The 20,673-nt window shown below is 40.8% G+C and overlaps 1 protein-coding gene across 1 annotated transcript in view; it reads left to right on the top strand.

Annotated features, from left to right (window-relative positions):
- The first annotated feature begins 3,529 nt into the window (after positions 1 to 3,529).
- The window catches only part of LOC123578636 (zinc finger protein 420-like), a 44,347-nt gene continuing 27,203 nt past the window's right edge, over positions 3,530 to 20,673 (top strand). Inside the window, exons 1-2 of the mRNA XM_045441638.1 lie at positions 3,530 to 3,871; positions 17,551 to 17,699. Of these exons, the coding sequence (XP_045297594.1) occupies positions 17,685 to 17,699 (15 nt within the window). The 5' untranslated portion in view covers positions 3,530 to 3,871; positions 17,551 to 17,684. The remainder of the gene's footprint in view (positions 3,872 to 17,550; positions 17,700 to 20,673) is intronic.

The following is a 20,673-nucleotide window of genomic DNA, read 5'->3' as shown; positions in this document are numbered from 1 at the left end:
AGCTGAAATCAACAGTTGGACAGTAAACTGACTGAGCCACCTGGGTGCCCTAACTTTATGTTCTTGACATTAAGCCACAAGGAACTGGGGGGAAAAAGGAATACAGGTGAAACTTAGTAGAGGTAGTAAATTACAAGGAATAATCAGAAATAAATAAAATACAGACCAAATAATAAAATAACATTGAAAATGGTGCTCTGGGTTTTTTTTTTTTTTTTTTTAATAAGCATAATAGACACTGAGTTAACTACATGAATAAAAACAGGAGAGAAGACTCAAAATCCAAATGAGTTGGTTTTTGGAAGAGAAAATGGTTGGAAGAGAAAATGATAAAACAGTACCCCAAATAGTATATAGTGTGATAACAGATTATTATGAATAATTATAAGCTAAGAAATCCCATAACGTAGGGAAAAAGGTAATTCCTAAAAATGCATAAGTTACCTAATTGAAATAAGAATCTTGAACCCAAGAAATAGGAAATCTTCTTAGACCATAGAATGAAAGTTGAATTTGGAATAAAAAACCTCCCACACATGAAAGCCCAAGACCACATGCCTTCATTGGTCAATGCTAAGAAACCTTCTATTTTTTATTAGTTTTTATTTTTTTAAATATTTTTTTAACGTTTATTTTTGAGAGAGACAGAGACAGAATGCGAGTGGGTTAGGGGCAGAGAGAGAGGAAGACACAGAATCGAAAGCAGGCTCCAGGCTCTGAGCTCAGCAGCTGAATCTGATGCGGGGCTCAAACTCACATGCAGTGAGATCATGACCTGAGCCGAAGTTGGACACTCAACCAAATGAGCCATCCAGGTGCTCCAATGCTAAGAAACCTTTTTAAAAAATGATAAATGACAGCGTTCATCACAATCTAACAAATGGTGGAATAGAAGGAAAACATTGAAAATCCTTCTATGAGGCCACATTCTATGAGAGACACATTCATGACCTTTATAATGTTGGTCCTCAGTGTAAACTATCTGATGCTGAGTAAGGGTTCAGCAGTCCTAGAAATTGTACCACATCTTGACATTTTTAAGTTTTTTCTCCAGTATGGATTTTGTGTTGTAGAGTGAATCTTGACCTTTGATTAACAGGATCACCAAATTCTTTATATTTGCAAAATCCTCTCTCACTATACATTCTATGATCAGTAGTCGGGGTTTAGCATTCCTTACAGTCCTTGCCACACTCTCTTGTATTCAGTTGTTATTCTCCAATATAAATTCTCCAGTGTGAAGTAAGGGGTGGGCAGTCCACAAAGATTTTCTCACATTCCTTAAATTTGTAAGGTTTGTTCAAGTATGAATTCTGTGGTCAATGTGGTAAGTGTCAAACAGTTTTCAAACACTTTACAAATTGCATTGGTAAGCTTTTTGTCAAGGACGAATTCTGTGATGTTGAATAAGGTGTGAAGGGTAGTTAAAGACCTGGCCACATTCTTTACATTTGTAAGGTGTCTCTCCAGTGTGAATTGTCTGATGTTCAGGAAGAGGCTGAGTTCTGGTTCAAGGCCTGACCGTATTCTTTACATTGGTAAGTGTTCTCTCCAGTATGAGTTCTGTGATGTTAAATAACGTTTGAGTGGTGTGTAAAGGCCTTGTCACATTCTTTTTTTTTTTTTTTTAATTTACCTCCAAATTATTTAGCATATAGTGCAACAATAATTTCAGGAGTAGATTTCTTAGTGCCCCTTACCTATTTAGCCCATTGCCCCTCCCATGACCCCTCTAGTAACCCTCAGTTTGTTCTCCATATTTATGAGTCTCTTCTGTTTTGTCCCCCTCCCTGATTTTATATTATTTTTGTTTCCATTCCCTTATGTTCATCTGTTTTGTCTCTTAAAGTCCTCATATGAGTGAAGTCATATGATATTTGTCTTTCTCTCTCACTAATTTCACTTAGCATAATTCCCTCCAGTTCCATCCATGTAGTTGCAAACGGTATGATTTCATTCTTTTTGATTGCCAAGTAATACTCCATTGTATATATATACCACATCTTCTTTATCCATTCATCTGTCAATGGACATTTGGGCTCTTTCCATACTTGGGCTATTGTTGATAGTGCTGCTGTAAACATGGGGGTACATATGTCCTTTCGAAACAGCACAACAGTATCCTGTGGATAAGTGCCTAGTAGTGCAATTGCTGGGTCATAGGGTAGTTCTATTTTTAGTTTTTTGAGGAAACTCCATACTGTTTTCTTTTTTTTTCTTTTTTTATTAAGAAAATTTTTTTTATTAACGTTTATTTATTTTTGAGACAGAGAGAGACAGAGCATGAACGGGGGAGGGTCAGAGAGAGAGGGAGACACAGAACCCGAAACAGGCTTCAGGCTCTGAGCTGTCAGCATGGAGCCCGATGCGGGGATCGAACTCACAGACTATGAGATCATGACAAGAGCCGAAGTTGGACGCTCAACTGACTGAGCCACCCAGGCGCCCCGTCCATACTGTTTTCCAGAGTGGCTGCACCAGCTTGCATTCCCATCAACATTTTTTACATTGGTAAAGATTCTCTCCAGTACGAATTCAGTGGTGATGAAAAAGAGTTGATTGATGGACAAAGAGACATATGTGGGGGTGATAAAATGCTCCCCTTCAGTAGGGAATTGTTTACTTCCTTTTTTTATTTCTATTTTTTTAATTTTTTATTTATTTATTTTTTATTATTTAAAAAAAAATTTTAACGTTTACTTATTTTTGAGACAGAGAGAGACAGAGCATGAATGGGGGAGAGGCAGAGAGAGAGGGAGACACAGAATCAGAAGCAGGTTCCAGGCTCTGAGCCATCAGCCCAGAGCCTGACGTGGGGCTCGAACCCATGGACCGTGAGATCGTGACCTGAGCTGAAGTCGGACGCTTAACCGACTGAGCCACCTAGGCGCCCCTCCTTTTTTTTTTTTTTTTTTTAACGTTTTTATTTTTGAGAGAGAGAGACAGCACAAGCAAGGGAGGTCACAGAGACAGGGTGACACAGAATCTGAAGCAGGCTCCAGGCTTTGAGCTACCAGCACAGAGTCCCCAATGTGGGTTTTTTTTTTTTTTTAATTTTTTTTTTCAACGTTTATTTTTGGGACAGAGAGAGACAGAGCATGAACGGGGGAGGGTCAGGGAGAGAGGGAGACACAGAATCGGAAACAGGCTCCAGGCTCTGAGCCATCAGCCCAGAGCCTGACGCGGGGCTCGAACTCCCGGACCGCGAGATCGTGACCTGGCTGAAGTCGGACGCTTAACCGACTGCGCCACCCAGGCGCCCCCCCAATGTGGGTTTTTAACCAACACAGTGTGAGATCATGACCTGAGCCAAAATCAGATGCTTAAGTGACTGAACTGCCTAGGCACCCCGGAAATTTGTATTTTCAAAAGTAATTGCCACACGACTTTGCAAAGTAAAGGTACTTTTTACATTCCTCTCAGCAACATAGACGATTTCTAATTCCTTAACATTTTTTGGATATTTGGTGTTATCTTTTTTTATTTTAGCCATTCCAGAAAATATTGAGTGGCTTCTCATTGTAAAATATGAAATGGTGTTACTACAGTTATCCTGGTGACTCAAAATGAAACTACTTAAATGTGTAAAGTTGAACAAAAGTCAAAATGGATGCATTCAAACATCAGTAGGCTTGATATTGAAATAACCTTTTTCCTCTCTTCTGCAAAATTTCCCTCCTCCTTCTTAGCCTTTTTCTTCAGGAAGCCAGCACCACCTTGAAAACATGATGAACAAGACCAGCAGTGATATGGGGAACAAAGGCAAAAGAAAAATTAAATTTTCCTACTAGTTCCAGCCCATTGACAAGTCCATGAAACAGGCAGAAGGACCTTCCTCTGGGAGCTCAGCCACCTAGATGATGACTCTTTGGTAAGAAGAATGGGCCACCTTAGGTTAACAGTATCCCAATCTCAAGGATCCTGTAAGTCTACATTAACATACAAAAATTCCTTTGGAAACTTCCTTTCTCTACCCCCCAAGATATATTTTGGCAGTCATACTCCAAACATCTGGCCCATGGATATACATTTGAAGGGTCTCATGACTGAGTTTTTTCTAAAAAGTAATGAATGACCTTCTCCTAGCAGTAGCTAGCCCCCTTAAGTTCCTGGAAACCTTGCTTCCAAAAATTCCTTAGAGACCTATGATGGGAGAAACAAAGGCAGATGGAAATGGTAGATAACATTAAACCTCCTTATAACTGGCAGCTCATTAGCAAGTAGTTGAGGCAGGCAGAGTCTACCATTTCTCCAGGAACTCCCTACTGTCTTCATGCTTTGTTAGAGGGAAAAACCATTTTAGTTTACAATAGCTAGGCCTCTAGTATCCTATGAATCTTTAGCATAGGACAATCCATTTGGGAACTTGCCCTTGACTTTACTTCCCTCAACTCCTAAGCATGTAATCTGTCTCTCCTCAGGATCTGAGGAAACCCTTCTGCCCAGGGGTCCTGTCCTAGGGCTTTAATAAAACTACCCTTTTGCACCAAAGATGTCTCAGGAATTCTGTCTTGGCCTTTGGCTCTGGACCCCCACCCCCACTCCAAAACCCCATCAACCTACACTATCCCCAACTTGAAGTCCTATAATGAGTCACCTGTCACAACCGCAGTGCAGCTCTTTCTGCCCAAAGGACCTGTCCCCATGTTTTAATAAAACCATCTTTTGGCACTGAAGTTGTGTCAAGAATTCTTTTTTGGCCATTGGCTCTGAAGGCCAAAGCTTCAAACTACTTCAGTAGCACAAACACAATTCCTCTTGAAACCAGCTAGACCCTGTATTTCCCTACATGACCCCCCAGCCCTTCCCTCTGGGTGGCTTGCAGTCCTGAAGGCCCTAATGTGCTCCAGTCTCCTTTGCTTGACAAAGCAAGAAAGCTGTTGTTCCTCTTTACTCCCCACTATTTTTCTAATTATGTTTTGGCTCTGAAGCACAGAGGTCAGTTTCCACAACAGAATGTGTAGGAGAGGAAAACTTTTTTCTTGCTCCCTTCTCTATTCTTTGGCTGGTCTAGTAATTAAATTGACTTAAGACAGATTCACAAGACAAAAAAATTATTTCTCAATTATGGGAACCTTAAGATAGGAGTCTCAAAGATGATTGATGCTTATAACATGGGTACATTGAAGAAGGCAGTAGGAATTTAGAATTTCAGAGCAGGAGAAATATATTCAATACAGAAGAAAGCAAAGAGCAACTGATTGTCACATACTGGTTTGCCACACCAGGCACCAACATCTTATGATATAAACAGTTAATCTTTGGAATTAGCTCTCTTCCTGGTATAGTTGTCGCTTCTAATTTATTCTTGGTAACCATATCAGCCTCACAAAAGAAGGAACTCCTGGAGCACCTGGGTGGCTCCATAGGTTAAGCATCAGACTCTTGATTTTGGCTCAAGTCATGATCTCCTGGTTGTCTGTGAGTATGAGCCCCACATCATGTTCTGCACAGGTAGTCTGGAGCCTGTTTGAGATTCTTTCTCTCTGCTTTTCTCTCTGCCTCTCCCTGATTGAGCAGTCTCTGTCTCTCTCAAAATAAATATATAAATTTAAAACAGAAAAGGAAGTCCTTCATTTGCAGCAACAATAAACTTAGAGGGCCTTTTGTTTTTGTTTGTTTGTTGTTTGTTTTTTACGTTACATTGAAGCCATAATGCAGCCCCTCTAGCCAAGTAAGCAGTCTTTACGGTTTTTTTGTTTGTTTGTTTGTTTTTAAATTTAATACTGTTTTCATCTTGAGAGAGAAAGAGATTGCAAGTTGGGGAGGGATAGAGGGAGAGAGACAGAATCCTGAGCAGGCTGTTTTCTGCCAGCATAGAGTCCAAGGTGGGGCTCAAGCTCCAGGTACTGTGAGATCATGACCTAAACCAAAACCATGAATCAGATGTATAACGGACTGCACCACCCAGGTGCCCCAGGGATCATTAAGTTTTAGCATGCACCTGTGGCCTGCGTAATTGATTAACCAAGTCTTTCTTTGTAGATGTGTATATCATGCATTGTTTCTTAGACTTTGGTCCCAAACCCTCTTGCCCAGCCTCCCCCTGTGGCACCAATACACAACATTCCAGCACCCAGTAATGTTTGTACCTGCCTGAATTGGGTCTACACACAGTCAAGAGGTGTTACACATTACTGTCCTTCCCTTTTACTGCTTAACTGCCCTAAAGTGCCTTTAAAAAAGTTTTGATCAGGGGCGCCTGGGTGGCGCAGTCGGCTAAGCGTCCGACTTCAGCCAGGTCACGATCTCGCGGTCCGTGAGTTCGAGCCCCGCGTCGGGCTCTGGGCTGATGGCTCAGAGCCTGGAGCCTGTTTCCGATTCTGTGTCTCCCTCTCTCTCTGCCCCTCCCCCGTTCACGCTCTGTCTCTCTCTGTCCCAAAAATAAATAAAAACGTTGAAAAAAAAATTAAAAAAAAAAAAAAGTTTTGATCAGGCAGAAACCTTGAAGTTGGATTTTGGACAAGAGTCAGCTTGCTTCCCAAGTGGCCAGCTTCCTAAAAAGAGCTCCTATTCCTTTTCAATGAAGCTCCTGTTGAGTATTGGCTTTTCAAGTGACTGGCTATCAAATGGGTGGTTAGGTCACAAAATTGTTGTGGAATCATTGGTCAGGAAAGAATTCTTGAGATGTTTTATGGTGCAACTTAGTAAGTTCACTCAAGTAGCACAGGGACAGGATCTGTGGGCAGAAAGAGCTGCACTTTGGCTGTATGAAGATGATGGTTATATACTTAGTGCTCAAGGGGATGGGTCATGCAGGGAGTATTAGATCATAAATGTTGTTTTCAGATTTCCACTCCTGAAACTACTATTATAAGATTTCTCTGGTGCTTATCATTCAGTCCAATATTGATAATCAGGTATAGATGCAGTCATGAGACACTTTAAGAATACAGCACCCAGGGGCAACTGGATGCCTCAGTCAGTTAAGCATACAACTTTGGATCAGGTCATCATGTTGCATTTCCTGAGTTTGAGCCTTGCTTTGGCCTCTGTGCTGACACCTCAGAGCCTAGAGCCTGCTTTGTATTCTGTGTCTCCCTCTCTGTCTACCCCATCCCATTCATGCTCTCTCTCTCTCAAATTAAAAGCAAAAAACATTAAAAGAATTTCTTGGGGCGCCTGGGTGGCGCAGTCGGTTAAGCGGCCGACTTCAGCCAGGTCACGATCTCGCGGTCCGGGAGTTCGAGCCCCGCGTCAGGCTCTGGGCTGATGGCTCAGAGCCTGGAGCCTGTTTCCAATTCTGTGTCTCCCTCTCTCTCTGCCCCTCCCCCGTTCATGCTCTGTCTCTCTCTGTCCCAAAAATAAATAAACGTTGAAAGAAAAAAAAAGAATTTCTTAATCCTCGGGCTCCTGGGTAGCTCAGTGGGTTAAGCTTAAGACTTTGGCCCAGGGCATGATCTCATGGCCCAATGGTTTGAGCCCTGCTTAATGTTCTGTGCTGACAGCTCACGGCTTGGAGCTGGCTTTGAATTCTGTGTCTCCCTCTGTCTCTATCCCTCCCCCACTTGTGCATGTGCTCTCTCTCTGTCTCTCTCTCAAAAATAAATAATAATCATTAAAAGATTTTTTTTTTTTAATGTCACATGGCAGACTCTATGTTGAAGAAGAAGCCTCTTGGACAATGTTACAGGCAGGATCAGCAAGGTGTGTGCTGTGATTCCACAAAGCACAAGTATCCCAGGTACATAACCCCACCATAGGTTGGGTCCACTATAGATGGATGGGTGACTCCAGGGATTCTGATTCTAGCTGACAGGTACCTCCTTCCTGCCCTGCCACTTAGCCCATGATTAGGGTAGTCACGTGCTCTGGGCTCTGTACCTGTTAGAAATTAGTGGGGTCACAATTCAGTAGTCAGAAGCAGCAAGTACAACTGCTTCAAACAGTCAACCCAATATTTAGCCAGAAAGCCCATGGTTTTCACAACCGTTGCTCTTCTGGAACTGATGCTGTCTGGGATCTGAGAATCATTCTCAATACGATGAGAATTATATTAATCATATTGATTAAGCACTGTAGCACTGCTTCTCCTACATATCAGTGCTCACAAGTTCTGTGTGCCTCCCCCTTCAATACTCCCTGCTTGGTAGGTGACTTTGTAGATAGTCTTTGGACATAAGTCTACCTTATTCCTGTAATGCCAGCCTCCTGAACAAAGCAAATTTTCCTTTCCAATGGTAAAAATTGGTAATAGGATACCTCACTAAAATGGAGTCGGGGATATGGCAGGAGATCTTTCTGCATACTACTGGTAGTCATCTGCAGACCCAATAGCAAGGGTTGGACTTGGTCTTGTTCATGGATCCTACTTATCTATTCCAGCTGAAGGAACAGATGCCTTCCTGATGTTTAAAAAATACTTTGCTTCTGGGACACCTGCATGGTTCAGTCCGTTGAGTGTCTGACTTATGCTCAGGTCATGATCTCGTGATTCGTCAGTTCAAGCCACCTGTTAGTCTCTGCCCTGACACTGTGGAGCCTGCTTGGGATTCTCTTTCTCCCTTGCTCTCTGTCCCTCCCCTATAGGTGGCTGGTGTCTGTCTGTCTGTCTCTCTTTCTCAAAATAAATAATTTAAAATATATATATTTAAAAAAATACTTTCCTTCTGCCTGGATGTTTGTTCATAAATGAACTGACTTAGCTAGAAGTAATTTAGATCCTCTGTGGCCATTACTGGTTTCTTTGATCTTTCCCAAGTTATTGTTGTCAAAGATGACTTGCACGACGACCAAGGTACAAAGTTGACAAAACTGAATGGGATTCCTATCTTAATTGATGTTTTCCGGCTTCAAGCACTATCAGAAATGGAATATTGCCTCCTTCCTACATACAGTTTTCAAACAAAAAAGATAAGCAAACTATAATGACCAAAAAGAGCTTCTGTGACCTGTTCTTCCCCTTCCCCATCTACTTTGTCAACAGACACTCCAAAGCCACCTTGTGCTCAGGCCCCACCTCCAGAGCCATCTTCCTCTGTTCTCCCCTCACCTCCACTTTTTTTTTTCTTTTCCTCCACTTTCATTCTACCTTTGGCTGCACCTTCCTGTTCCCTTAAGTTCCGTCTGCTTTCTTCTCTCCTGAACCTATTAAAACCTGCTCCTTTAAAGGTTAGTCCTTTGAGGAATTAGGTGGACCCATAGTTTCTTTTTTTATTATTTAATGTTAAAATTTTTTTTTCTGGGTTTATTGTGGAGTTTATTATTTTTTTTTCTTACGGAAAGAATTTAATTTACATTTTTAATTTACATCCAAGTTCACCTATACTGCAATAATGACGTCAGGAGTAGATTCCTTAATGCCCCTTACCCATTTATCCCATCTAACCACACAAAACCCCTCCAGTAACCCTCTGTTTGTTCTCCATATTTATGAGTCTCTTCTGTTTTGTCCCCCTCCCTGTTTTTATATTATTTTTGCATCCTTTCCCTTATGTTCATCTGTTTTGTATATTAAATTCCTCATATGAGTGAATTCATATGGTACTTGTCTTTCTGTGACTGGCTCATCTCACTTAGCATAATACCCTCTAGTTCCATCCACATAGTTGCAAATGGCAAGATTTAATTCTTTTGATTGCCAACTAATATTCAATTGTATAGATATACCACATCTTCTTTATCCATTCATCCATCGATGGACATTTGGGCTCTTTCCATACTTTGGCTATTGTGGATTGTGCTGCTATAAACGTAGGGGTGCATGTGCCCCTTCAAAACAGCATTACTGTATCCCTTGGATAAATACCTAGTGGTGCAATTGCTGAGTCATAGGGCAGTGCTATTTTTAATTTTTTGAGGAACCTCCATACTGTTTTCCAGAGTGGCTACACCAGCTTCCATTCCTACCAGCAGTGCAAAAGAGATCCTTTTTCTTGGTATCCTTGCCAATATCTCTTATGTGCTGAGTTGTTAATGTTAGCTATTCTGACAGGTGTAAGGTGGTATGTTATTGTGGCTTTGATTTGTATTTCCCTGATGATGAGTGATGTTGACCATTTTTTCATGTGTCGGTTGGCCATCTGGATGTCTTCTTTGGAGAAGTGTCTATTTATGTCTTTTGCCCATTTCTATATGTTTTTTGGGTGTTGAGTTTGATAAGTTCTTTATAGATGTTAGATATTAACCCTTTATCTGATATGTCATTTGCAAATATCTTCTCCCATTCCATTGGTTGCCTTTTAGCTTTGTTCATTGTTTCCTTCACTGTGCAGAAGCTTTTTATTTTGATGAGGTCCTGGGGCTCCTGGGTGGCTCAGTTGGTTAAGCGTCCGACTTCAGCTCAGGTCACGATCTCACCATCCATGAGTTCGAGCCCCGCGTCGGGCTCTGTGCTGATGGCTCAGAGCCTGGAGCCTGCTTCCAATTCTGTGTCTCCCTCTCTCTCTCTGCCCCTCCCCCATTCATGCTTTGTCTCTCTTTGTCTCAAAAATAAATAAACGTTAAAAAAATTAAAAAAAAAAAGTATTTTGATGAGGTCCCAATAGTTCATTTTTGCTTTTGTTTCCCTTGCCTCCAGAAACGTGTTGAATAAGAAGTTGCTGTAGCCAAGGTCAAAGGGGTTTTTGCCTGCTTTGTCCTCAAGGATGTTGATGGCTTCCCATGTTACATTTAGGTCTTTCATCCATTTTGAGTTTGTTTGTGTGTCTGGTGTAAAAAGTGATCCAGGTTCATTTTTCTGCATGTCACTGTCCAGTTCCCCCAGCACCATTTGCTGAAGAGACTGTCTTTATTCCATTGGATATTCTATACTGGTTTGTCAAAGATTAGTTGGTAATACGTTTGTGGGTCCTTTTCTGGGTTCTCCGTATTGGCTACTTCTTAGATTTTAATTTCCACTCCTTGTTATTGTATCAATAATAGTTGGAAGTGGAGGTTTTTTTTTCTTTCTTTTTAGTGGATGCTTTTTAAATAAATATTGATGATTTATTCAGGATTGTGTTGGTTAACATTTCTTTTATTCTTGTTAGACAATTCTGTAACCATTCTTCATTTTGTCTGATAGGTTCCACAACATTAATTAATTTTGTTTTTGTTTTTTATCTACGTTTTCTGCTTGTGGATAACAATTTTAAACTCAGTACATTATACAACAGTTTAAGGTTTAATTCAAATAGGAATCAGCTATATGTCAATTGCCAATAAATTACTTGTATATTTGTCTATATTAATATTACCCATACATTTTTTGCTTATGATTTACCTTGTTTCTTTTCTTGGTTAGTGATCAGTGGTTGTTTTATCCTGTTTTGGTGAATAGTTATAGTAGAATTAAGGTCATAATCTATTTCTGTATGGAAGTATATTCCCATTATATGAGAAATGCCGTCTTAAATAGAAGGTAATATTTTAAAACTCATAACTGTGTATCAACTTTAAGTTTTATATTTTACTCTTAATTGTGGTTGAAACATATGCTATAAAATTTACCATTCTGATCATTTTAAACTGTAGTGTTAAGTATACTTATGTTGTTGCAAAACCAATCTCTGGAATTTTCTCATCTTGCAAAACTGCAACTCAGTGCCTCTTAAATAACCACTTCCACATTTGTATCTATTCTCAGCCTCAACTACATTTTCTGTCTCCCTCCTTCTGTCTCTTTTTTCCTTCCTTTATTCATAAGGTTCACTACATTACATTAGTCGGGTAAGTGAAATCAGTGTATCTGTCTCTGTGACTCATTGATTTCACTGAGCATAATGTCATCCCATTTTAGCCACGTTGTATAATGTGATGAGATAGGTTCTTTCAAAGCTGAATATTCTTCCATTGTGTGTATATGGTGGTTTTTCTTTACCCATTCATGCACCTGTGAACATTCCTATTGCTTTCCTCATTATTGGGTTTTCTGAATAATGCTGCTAGCAACCTACTTGTGCACGTCTTTGCAGAACCTACTTTGAATTCTTCTGATTTTATACCCACAAGTGGGATGCTGGATTTTATAATATTATTTAATTTTTGTTGACAAACCTTCATCTTGTTTTCCAGTGTAGTTGCACCATTTGTGTTTACTCTAGCAGTGTATAAGTGTTCCAGTCTGTCCACATCCTTTGCAACATATATTTGTTTAATAGTCCAAAGTAAACTGGTGGAATGTGATAACTCACTGTGGTCAGATTTATATTTTCCTAAGGAATAATGGTTTTGAGCATCTTTCATATGGTTGGCCACTTGTATATCTTCACTGGATGATGCTCATTCTATCCTTTCTCCAAATTTAAATCGTGTTATTTGCTTTCTGGTTGTTGATGCACGAGTTCTTTCTCTATTGTGGATATTACTTCCTTCTGCTCTAAGTGCTCTGCAAAAAATTTCCTTCCATTTCACAGGTTGTCTATTCATTCCTCTGTTTCCTTAGAATTACTTTGTCTGAATTCCGTATGTTTGAGTATATTGTGTGTCATTTCACTTGGCTCAAGAAATTTTCTGGTCGTTTTGTTCAATATCTGACTTTTCAGGAGCATATTGTTAAGCTTCCAAATGTTTGTGGAATTTACAATTTTCCATCTGCTCTTAAAACTTAGTTTCGTTCCATGGTGGACAAGAAACACACTTGTATGATGTCAGTCTTCCCAAATGTGTTAAGACTTGTTTTGTAGACTAGCACAGTATCTATACAGGATGATGATCAGTGTGTAATTGACAAGGTTGTGTATTCTGCTTTTCCTTGGTGGAACTGTCTCTTGATGTTTATTATGTGTAATTGGCATGTAATGTTGCTTAAGTGCACTTTTTACTGGAATGGTATGCGGTCTTTCTATCCAGTTAAACTGGAGTGTTGACCTCTGCTACTCTTATGATGCTGTTTACTTCCTGCTTCAATTCCGTCATGTGTGCTTCACATGTATGGGATCCTTGACGTTAGGTGCACACATAAATATAATTGTTATAGTGCCCTGGTAATTTCATGACTTTATATAATGTCCTTTTTCTCTTGTTGACACTTTTTGACACTTAATGTGTATTTGTTTGATAACAGTATGGCCACCTATGCCTTCTTTTGGCTCCCATTTGCATGGAATGTCTGTTGACACACTTTTACTTGCATCCTATGTGTGTCCATAAATCTTCTGTGAGTCTCTTATACACAGGAGACTGTAGGATTTTGTTGTTAACTCACTGAATCAGTCTATGCTTTTTGATTGGAGGACTTGAATCCCTTTACAATCAATGTATTACTGAAAGGGAACCACTACTGCTACCAATTTTTTATAGTTTTCTGTATTTGTTGTGGCTATTTTATGCCACTTCCTCGCTGTTCCTGTGTCCCGTTATGTTTTTGTGGTGTTTGTAATGACATGCTTTGATACCCTTCTCCTATCCTTTCTATCTCTTCTATAGGCATTTTCTATGTGGTTTCCATGAGAATGACTGAAAACCTCTCACACATGCCATGTCCACCACTGCACCCCCCTTTGTCTTACCGATATCCCAAATTCTTTTATTTTGCATACACTATGATATGGATTCGTGATTTTTATACTTTTAAATTTTTTAATACTCTGTCACAGAAATAAAAGTGATTTGTGGTACCTTATTACAAACGACGGATTTCTCTCTTTGTTTAAGTATTTCCATCAAGCAGAGAGTTTTATATGTTCCTTTTGGGTCAGTTACTTCTACATTCTTTGTACTTTAACCAGAATTTCCCTGTAATTTTTCCTGTAGACTTTCCTGGTAAACTTGTAAGGGTTTGTCTTCACTTCTGGGAAATGAAAGGGAATGTGTTCATTTCTCCATTTTTGAAGGACGGCGTTACCAATTACAATATTGTTAGTTGATATTTTTTGGTATTTTAGTACTTGAGTGTATCATCCTATGCCTACTTCCTATAGGATGTGTTGAGAAACCACTACTAACTTACAGTGGATCTGCTGCACAAGATGAGTTGTTTTTCTCCTAGTGTTTCAAAGTTTTGTGTTCGCCTGTGATTTATGATAGGTTAATTACAGTGTGTCACTGTGTTTAAGTCTCGGCACTTGTCCTGTGTAATAATTCACTGAGCTTCTTGCATGTTTGTTTCTTTCCACCAATGTGGGAAGTATGAGCCATTAGTTTTTCATGTAAGCTTTCTGTCCCCTTTGACTCTCCTCTCATATGGGGTGCCCTTAATGTGTATGTTGGTTCACTTCTTGGTGTCCCCAAAGTCCCTTGGACTCTGTCCTATTCCAATGTTAATTTGTTCCCTCAGCGGGTAATTGAAAACAAGGGGCCTTTTAAGTTGTCTGATTCCTTTTTCTGTGTGATCAAGTCTTTTCTTAACCCATTACTATTTTTTTTCTTCTTTGAAAAATTAAATATATATATTTAAGTAATCTCTACACCCAACATGGGGCTCAAACCAAGAACCCTGACATGAAGAGTTGCATGCATTACCAACTAAGCCAGCCAAGCACTGCCACCCCTTCTACCGGTTTTCAAAATACATTTACTGGACTGTTTAACTCCTAAATTTTGTTGCATGTTTTTGATACTTGCTGTCAGTTTGAATTTTTATTTTGGCCATACATAGTTTTCCTGATATCATTTAGTTCCCCATGTGTTCTCTCTTCTTCCTCCATGAGCCTGGTTATGATGATTCATATATGTGATTTTATATGTGTGATTTCCTACGGTGTGTATTTTGCTGTGTGGGGCTCATTCAACTTAAAATGTCCTCTAGGATTATTCTGTTGCTGCAAAGAGAAAGACTTACCTCTTTCTGAGGCTTTTAGACAGACCACAAATTAGATGAGGGACCTCTACCTGGAAAAGAGCTAATACCAGATGGGAACTTTTTATAAAGCATTACCTGCCTGGCATGGCAAACATTGGTTTGCCAAACATATACTGTTTCCTTTTTCCTGTGAATGCACTTCCCCCTTTTTGAAATTCTAAATCCTACCCATTCTCCTTAAGACCCAACGGAATGTAAGCATCACCTGCCTGACCTTGATCCTCATATCATTGATGTTCCTCTAATTAAGTAGTTTTCTCTTGTGGAACTGTCTCGTGTCAGTTTAATTATTAGAACCACCAAAGAATTGAGAAAAGATGAAGAAAAATGTTTTCCTCTCCTACACATTCATTCTCTTGTTGAAAACTGACGTGTGTACTTCAGAGCCAAAATACACTGTGAAGACAGAGTTTGGGATAAAGAGGAACAATAGCTTTCTTGCTTTGACAGGTGAAGGAGGCTGTAGCAGGTTAGGGTCTTGAGAACTACAAGCCCACCCAGAGGCAGGGGCTGGGGGGTTGTAGGGAAATAAAGGATCCATCCGTGTTCAACAGTTACTGTGTTTGCCCTGCCATCCTTGTTCATGGTTTCAGTGTGGTCCTCGGTGTCTCATTAAAAAAAAAAAAAAAAAAAAAAAAAAAAAGGTAAGAGGGGTGACTGGGTGGCTCAGTCATTTAGGCATCCCACTTTGGCTCAGGTCATGATCTCACAACTTGTGAGTTCAAGCCCCACTTTGGGCTCTCTGCTGTGAGTGTGGAGCCTGTGTCAGATCCTCAGTCTCCCTCTACTCTTCCCCCACTCCTGTGCCTCTCTGTCTGTCTGTGTCACTCTCTCTGTCTCTTTCTGTCTCTCCCTCTCCCTCCCTCTCTCTCTCTCTCTCTCTCTCTCTCAAAAATAAAAAAAAAAAAATTAAGGCTAAGAAGAGATGAGTGGAGGTTCACCCAAGGGAAGAAAAAGGTTACTTGGTTGAAAATCAAGCCTCCCTGATGGTTTAATGCCGCCAGTTTTATTTTTGTTCAACTTTATACTTTTAAGCGATTTCTGTTTCAGCCACCAGGGCAACAGTAGTAAGACCACTTGATATTTACTGTGAGAAACCACTCAATATTTTCTAAAATAGCTTAAAAAGAAAATAGTGTAACACCAAATGTCAATGAAAATAATGTACAATTAGAATTCTTGTTTGTGGCCAATGGGAGTTTGAAAAGTAACTCCTATTTGGATAATTATTTGGGGGTTGATGTGGCAAACAAAGGCTGAAGGAAATGGCAGATAAAATTAAATTTCCTTATAACCTGCAGCCCATTGACAACTACTTGAGGCAAGCAGAGTAAAAGTTTCGCCAGGAATTCCTTACTGTCTTAATGCTAATGCTTTGCTAGAGGGAAAAACAACTTTAGCTTGACAATAGCTAGGTCTCCATATTCTGTGAGTTTTCTTTCACATATGGAAATCTCTTTGGAAACTTCACCTTGACTTTGCCTCCCCTGATTCCCAAGTATATACTCAGGGTCTCTTCAGGGTCCTGGGACAGCTCTTCTTAACGTTGGGTCCTGTCCACATATTAAACAAATCCTCTGGATGCATCAAAGATGTCTTCAAGAATTCTTTCTTGGCCATCAGCTCTGGACCACCCCCCTATCACCCCAAACTTCCTCATTCACATATATCAGGGAAAGCTCCATTTGTAAAGGTGTCTCCTTCTGTGAAGCAGAAAGAAAGAGAATGTGTAAATTTACAGAAACTCTGATCAGTGGAGAAGGCATCGATTGAAATCTGGACAATAACCATACCCATGGTTACTGTGTTTTGCTTGCTCACTTCCCAAATGCTTCCCAAAGGGATCCTGTGTGGAGTTTGCATTAATAATCATTGCTGCTACCCTCCCCCTCAGATTCCCTCAACTGGTGTGGGTGGAAACAACAGTGTTGTTTTAGTGAAATGCTCCAGGGGATTCTGTTATGGGATTTTTTACATCAATACCCAGGATTCAGGGACTTGTTTTCTCACCAATTCAAAGAATAAAGAGGTGGACACAAAATGAGCAACAGGCAAAAGTTTATTAGAGTATAAGAGAGGAAAACTGGTAGGAAAGCTCTGTTTACAGAGGGGGGGCATTGGAATGTGAATACCAGTGACAATATGCAAGTGCCTTTGGGGTATAAAGTTCTAGTCTCTCCCCCCTTCCCTTCCCCCTTGTTCCTTCTCAAGTCCTACACTTACTGGATTAACAACTCCAGGTGCTGGGCTGTCCCTACCTGATTGGCTCATTTCCGTTGCAGGAGAGGTGGTCTATGGCCATATTGCTCCTTGTGGGTTTTAAGGTTTATCATCTACTACTAGTTTTTAGTTAGGTCGTTAGTCAAATTCCTGAGGGAGAGTAGGTGGTGTCTGTTACATTCTTAAGAGGAACGTTACAGCTGAGGGGGTTTGCGGTAGTCAGACATTCCCAGCATTGTTCCAAAATGTGTTTTCCCCACCCAGGGGCCTCAGGTCCTAATGGTTCCCTTTCTCCCTACTGAATCCGATCTTTTCCTATCAAAATGTGAAGGGAAGCCAGAGTTAAGCAGAAAGGCTTCCCATTAAGTTATCAGAGTTGAGTGCAGGCTTGGCTCAAGGGTCTCCGGTACAGGAGATGGGAAGGGTCAGGTCCATGTAACACACTGTTCCTATGCTCAAGCAGAATTTGTGGGCTTCTGTGAGAGGGGAGGCCCCCTGAAAGCAGAGACAGGAAACTCAGAGGCTGGTCTCCACGTGGGACACCGTAGTTTCTGAATAGCTCCTGACAAAAATGATGAGGAACTTGGGTCTTTTTTTGCATTTCAAAGCCCTGCCTGCAGGTGACCAGGCTACTGGTGAAGAGGTTGCAGTGGTGGCTTTAAAGGCATTTGCTCCCACTTCAGCTGGGATTTCTCCACAAAAGTCTTCTGAGAAAAGTCTTGAAGAGGAGGTGAAAGGAGAAATGGCCAATTCTCAGGTAAGCCTTGAGTCCATTGCAAGAGGACCTGTCACCTTGTTCTCAGGATAATCCATGCATGTAGAAATTGCAGGGCACCTGGGTGGTTCATTCAGTTGAGCATATGACTCTTGATTTAGGCTCAGGTCTTGATCCCAGGGACCTGCTATCCAGCCCTGCATCAGGGTTCCTTCTGAGCTTGGAGCCCACTTAAGATTTTCTCTGTCAACCTGAGTCCCTGTCCTCCATTTGCATGCATGCTCTCTCTCTCTCTCTAAATGAAAAAAATTTAAATACCAATGATTTTATTTTTTTAGTTCTTATGGTTCTGTTTTAGGTTTTCACCTAATTTTGTAAATTTTTTCCCACGTTTATTTTGTTGAGACAGAGACAGAGAGCATGAACGGGGTAGGGTCAGAGAGAGAGGGAGACACAGAATCCAGAACAGGCTCCAGGCTCTGAGCACAGAGCCCGATGCGGGGCTCGAACTCACAGACCGCGAGACCACGACCTGAGCCGCAGTCGGATGCTCAACCGACTGAGCCACCCAGATGCCCCAGGTTTTCACCTAATTTTTAACATTTCAGGAATGATATTCTAGGTTATGTCTTCAGAACACTCCTCCCCTATATCCCAGAGACCTCTCTCCCTTTTCTCCAACCTGGCTTCTAGTAGGGCAACAGCAGTTGTCACTTTAAATTAAATTCCTACAAGTATTGAAAGTATTCCCTTTGTGACAGATCCAGAGAGGAAGGTGTTGAGGCCAAGTGTCCTGTTGCTGATGGGGTCTGGTCCTGGGATAGCAATCAAGGAAAACCATTCCCATTTAGGTCTTATCCGAATGCTTTCTCTGCTCCGGGCAGAGTAGGATTATGAAAATGCACAAATACACAAGATGGATATGAGGCACAGAATAACTTAGAATGTTGCTGCTCTTGAGGATGTGGAAAAGCTATTGTAAGATACACTAGATATTCCAGGACATTGCAAGTATATGCGATAAAGTCTGTATAAATCCACAGTGGCCTTAACTTGTTTATATTGTGATTTACTGTTTGGGGTCACAAGAGCACACCGGCGATCCGGTGTCCTGAGGTGTGCCTTAGGCACTGATATCCATTTGTTTCCTTACAGCTGATGTTACCTTCTATTACATGGGTTTGTGCTCTCTGCCAGATTCCTCCCCTGTAATGTTCATATTTTCCTTATCAGTTGTGATGATTTTAGGCTGATTCCCTGAGCAATTTTCAGACACCATCACATTTAAACTGGAAACATCTTTCTCCTAGTTTCTCTTTTCTTGTATTTTTTTTCCTTGTAGCTTTTTTCTCTTTTAAGTTTTTAAGTTTATTTTGAGAGAGAGAGAGTGAGAGCAGGGGAGTGGCCAAGAGAGAGCCAAGTCCCAAGTAGGTGACACAGAGCCAGCACCGAGTGGGACAGGTGGCTCAAACTCACAAATCAAGAGGTCTTGACCTCAGTCTAATTCAAAAGTCAGAAGTCTGACTGAGCCATCCAGGCACCCCTTCCTTGTAGTTTCTGAGGAGGAGGACAAATGCAAAACAAATGTGGATAAAATTAAAATTTCTCACCACTTACAACCCCCGGAGAAATACTCGAGACTGGCAGAGGAAGATACTCCTCAAGGAATTCACAACTGCCTTAATGTTGATGCTTTTCTAGAGGCAAAAAGCAAGCTTAGCTTTACCATAGTCAGACTTCTGGGATCCTGGAAGTCTTCTTTAACATATGAATTCCCTGTAAACACTTATATTTCTTCCCCCCCCCACCCAACTTAAAGTATATAATCAACAGTTCCTCTCAATCACCCTGCAGCTCATTCTTCCCACAGATCCTGTCCCTGTGGTTTTACACAAACAGCCTCATTTACCAAAAAGGCTCAAGACTATTTCCTTGAACATTGACCCCTGGCCGACCTCACATTAGTTCCCACCAGACAATGAAGACCCTCAGCGTTGTGTAGTAGATGTAATGACCTCTGGGGGTCGAGGTTCTCAATGAGTCAGACCTTCATCCTTTGTGTTTTTATTTTGCTGCATAGTCATGACACAGGCATACTCAATTTACTTCTGTGTGTTTCAGAAAAAGAAAGAAGAATCACATAATCACCATGTTTGAGTGTCTTAAAATCCTGAAATAAAACAGAGCAAAAATGACGAATGAAACAAAATCTTTCAATGAGGGCCACGTGCATGGCCCACTTCATTAAGCGTGGGACTTCCACTCAGGTCATATTCTCACCATTCCTGAGCTGGAGCCCAGCATCAGGTGAACAGGAGCCATGCCTCTCTCTTTCTCTCTCCCTCTCTCTCTGCCCCTCCTGGTATTCTCTCTCTCCTGGTCTCTGCCCTCTCTCACCTCCACCTTGTCTCTCTCTGTCTTTCTCAAGAGTAACAATTAATTAAAAAATAAAATGTAAAAAAGCTTTCAAATAAACACTATATTAGCAGATCATGGAGTACTACGGTCAGACAACTCTTGAGATACTCTGTGGTGCCAGATAGTTTATTGAAGTAGCACAGGGCAGGACCCGTGGGCAGAAAGAACTGTACTTTGGCTGCATGAAGCTTCTATGTTCAAGGGGAGGGTAGGTGCACAGAGTGTTCAATCACAAATGTTTCTTTAAATTTCTGCGTGTAAAACTGCTTCTGCAAGATTTCTCTGGTGCTTACCATTCAGTTCAATATGAAGCAGTGGTGACATGTACCCGTGGTCATGAGACCCTGTAAAAAGTGTAATAACCAGGGATACCTAGGTGGCTCAGTCACAGCCTGGAGCCTGCAGTCACAGCTTGGGGTTCTCTCCCTCTCTTTGCCTCTCCACCTTTCACACCGTGCTTACCCACGCTCTCTTTCACAATATAAATAACCTTAAAGAAAAATGTAGGAACCAGCCTTTATTTGATGAATGTCCACATAATACAACTGTATGTTAGCTTTCTGTGCTAAAGGTGAAAATTTTTTATTGTATCCCTCAT

This window comes from Leopardus geoffroyi, chromosome E2 (assembly GCF_018350155.1).
Source record: "Leopardus geoffroyi isolate Oge1 chromosome E2, O.geoffroyi_Oge1_pat1.0, whole genome shotgun sequence".
Classification (NCBI taxonomy): domain Eukaryota; kingdom Metazoa; phylum Chordata; class Mammalia; order Carnivora; family Felidae; genus Leopardus; species Leopardus geoffroyi.
Note: the sequence above shows the minus strand (reverse complement) of the source record. Positions and strands in the feature narration are given on the sequence as shown.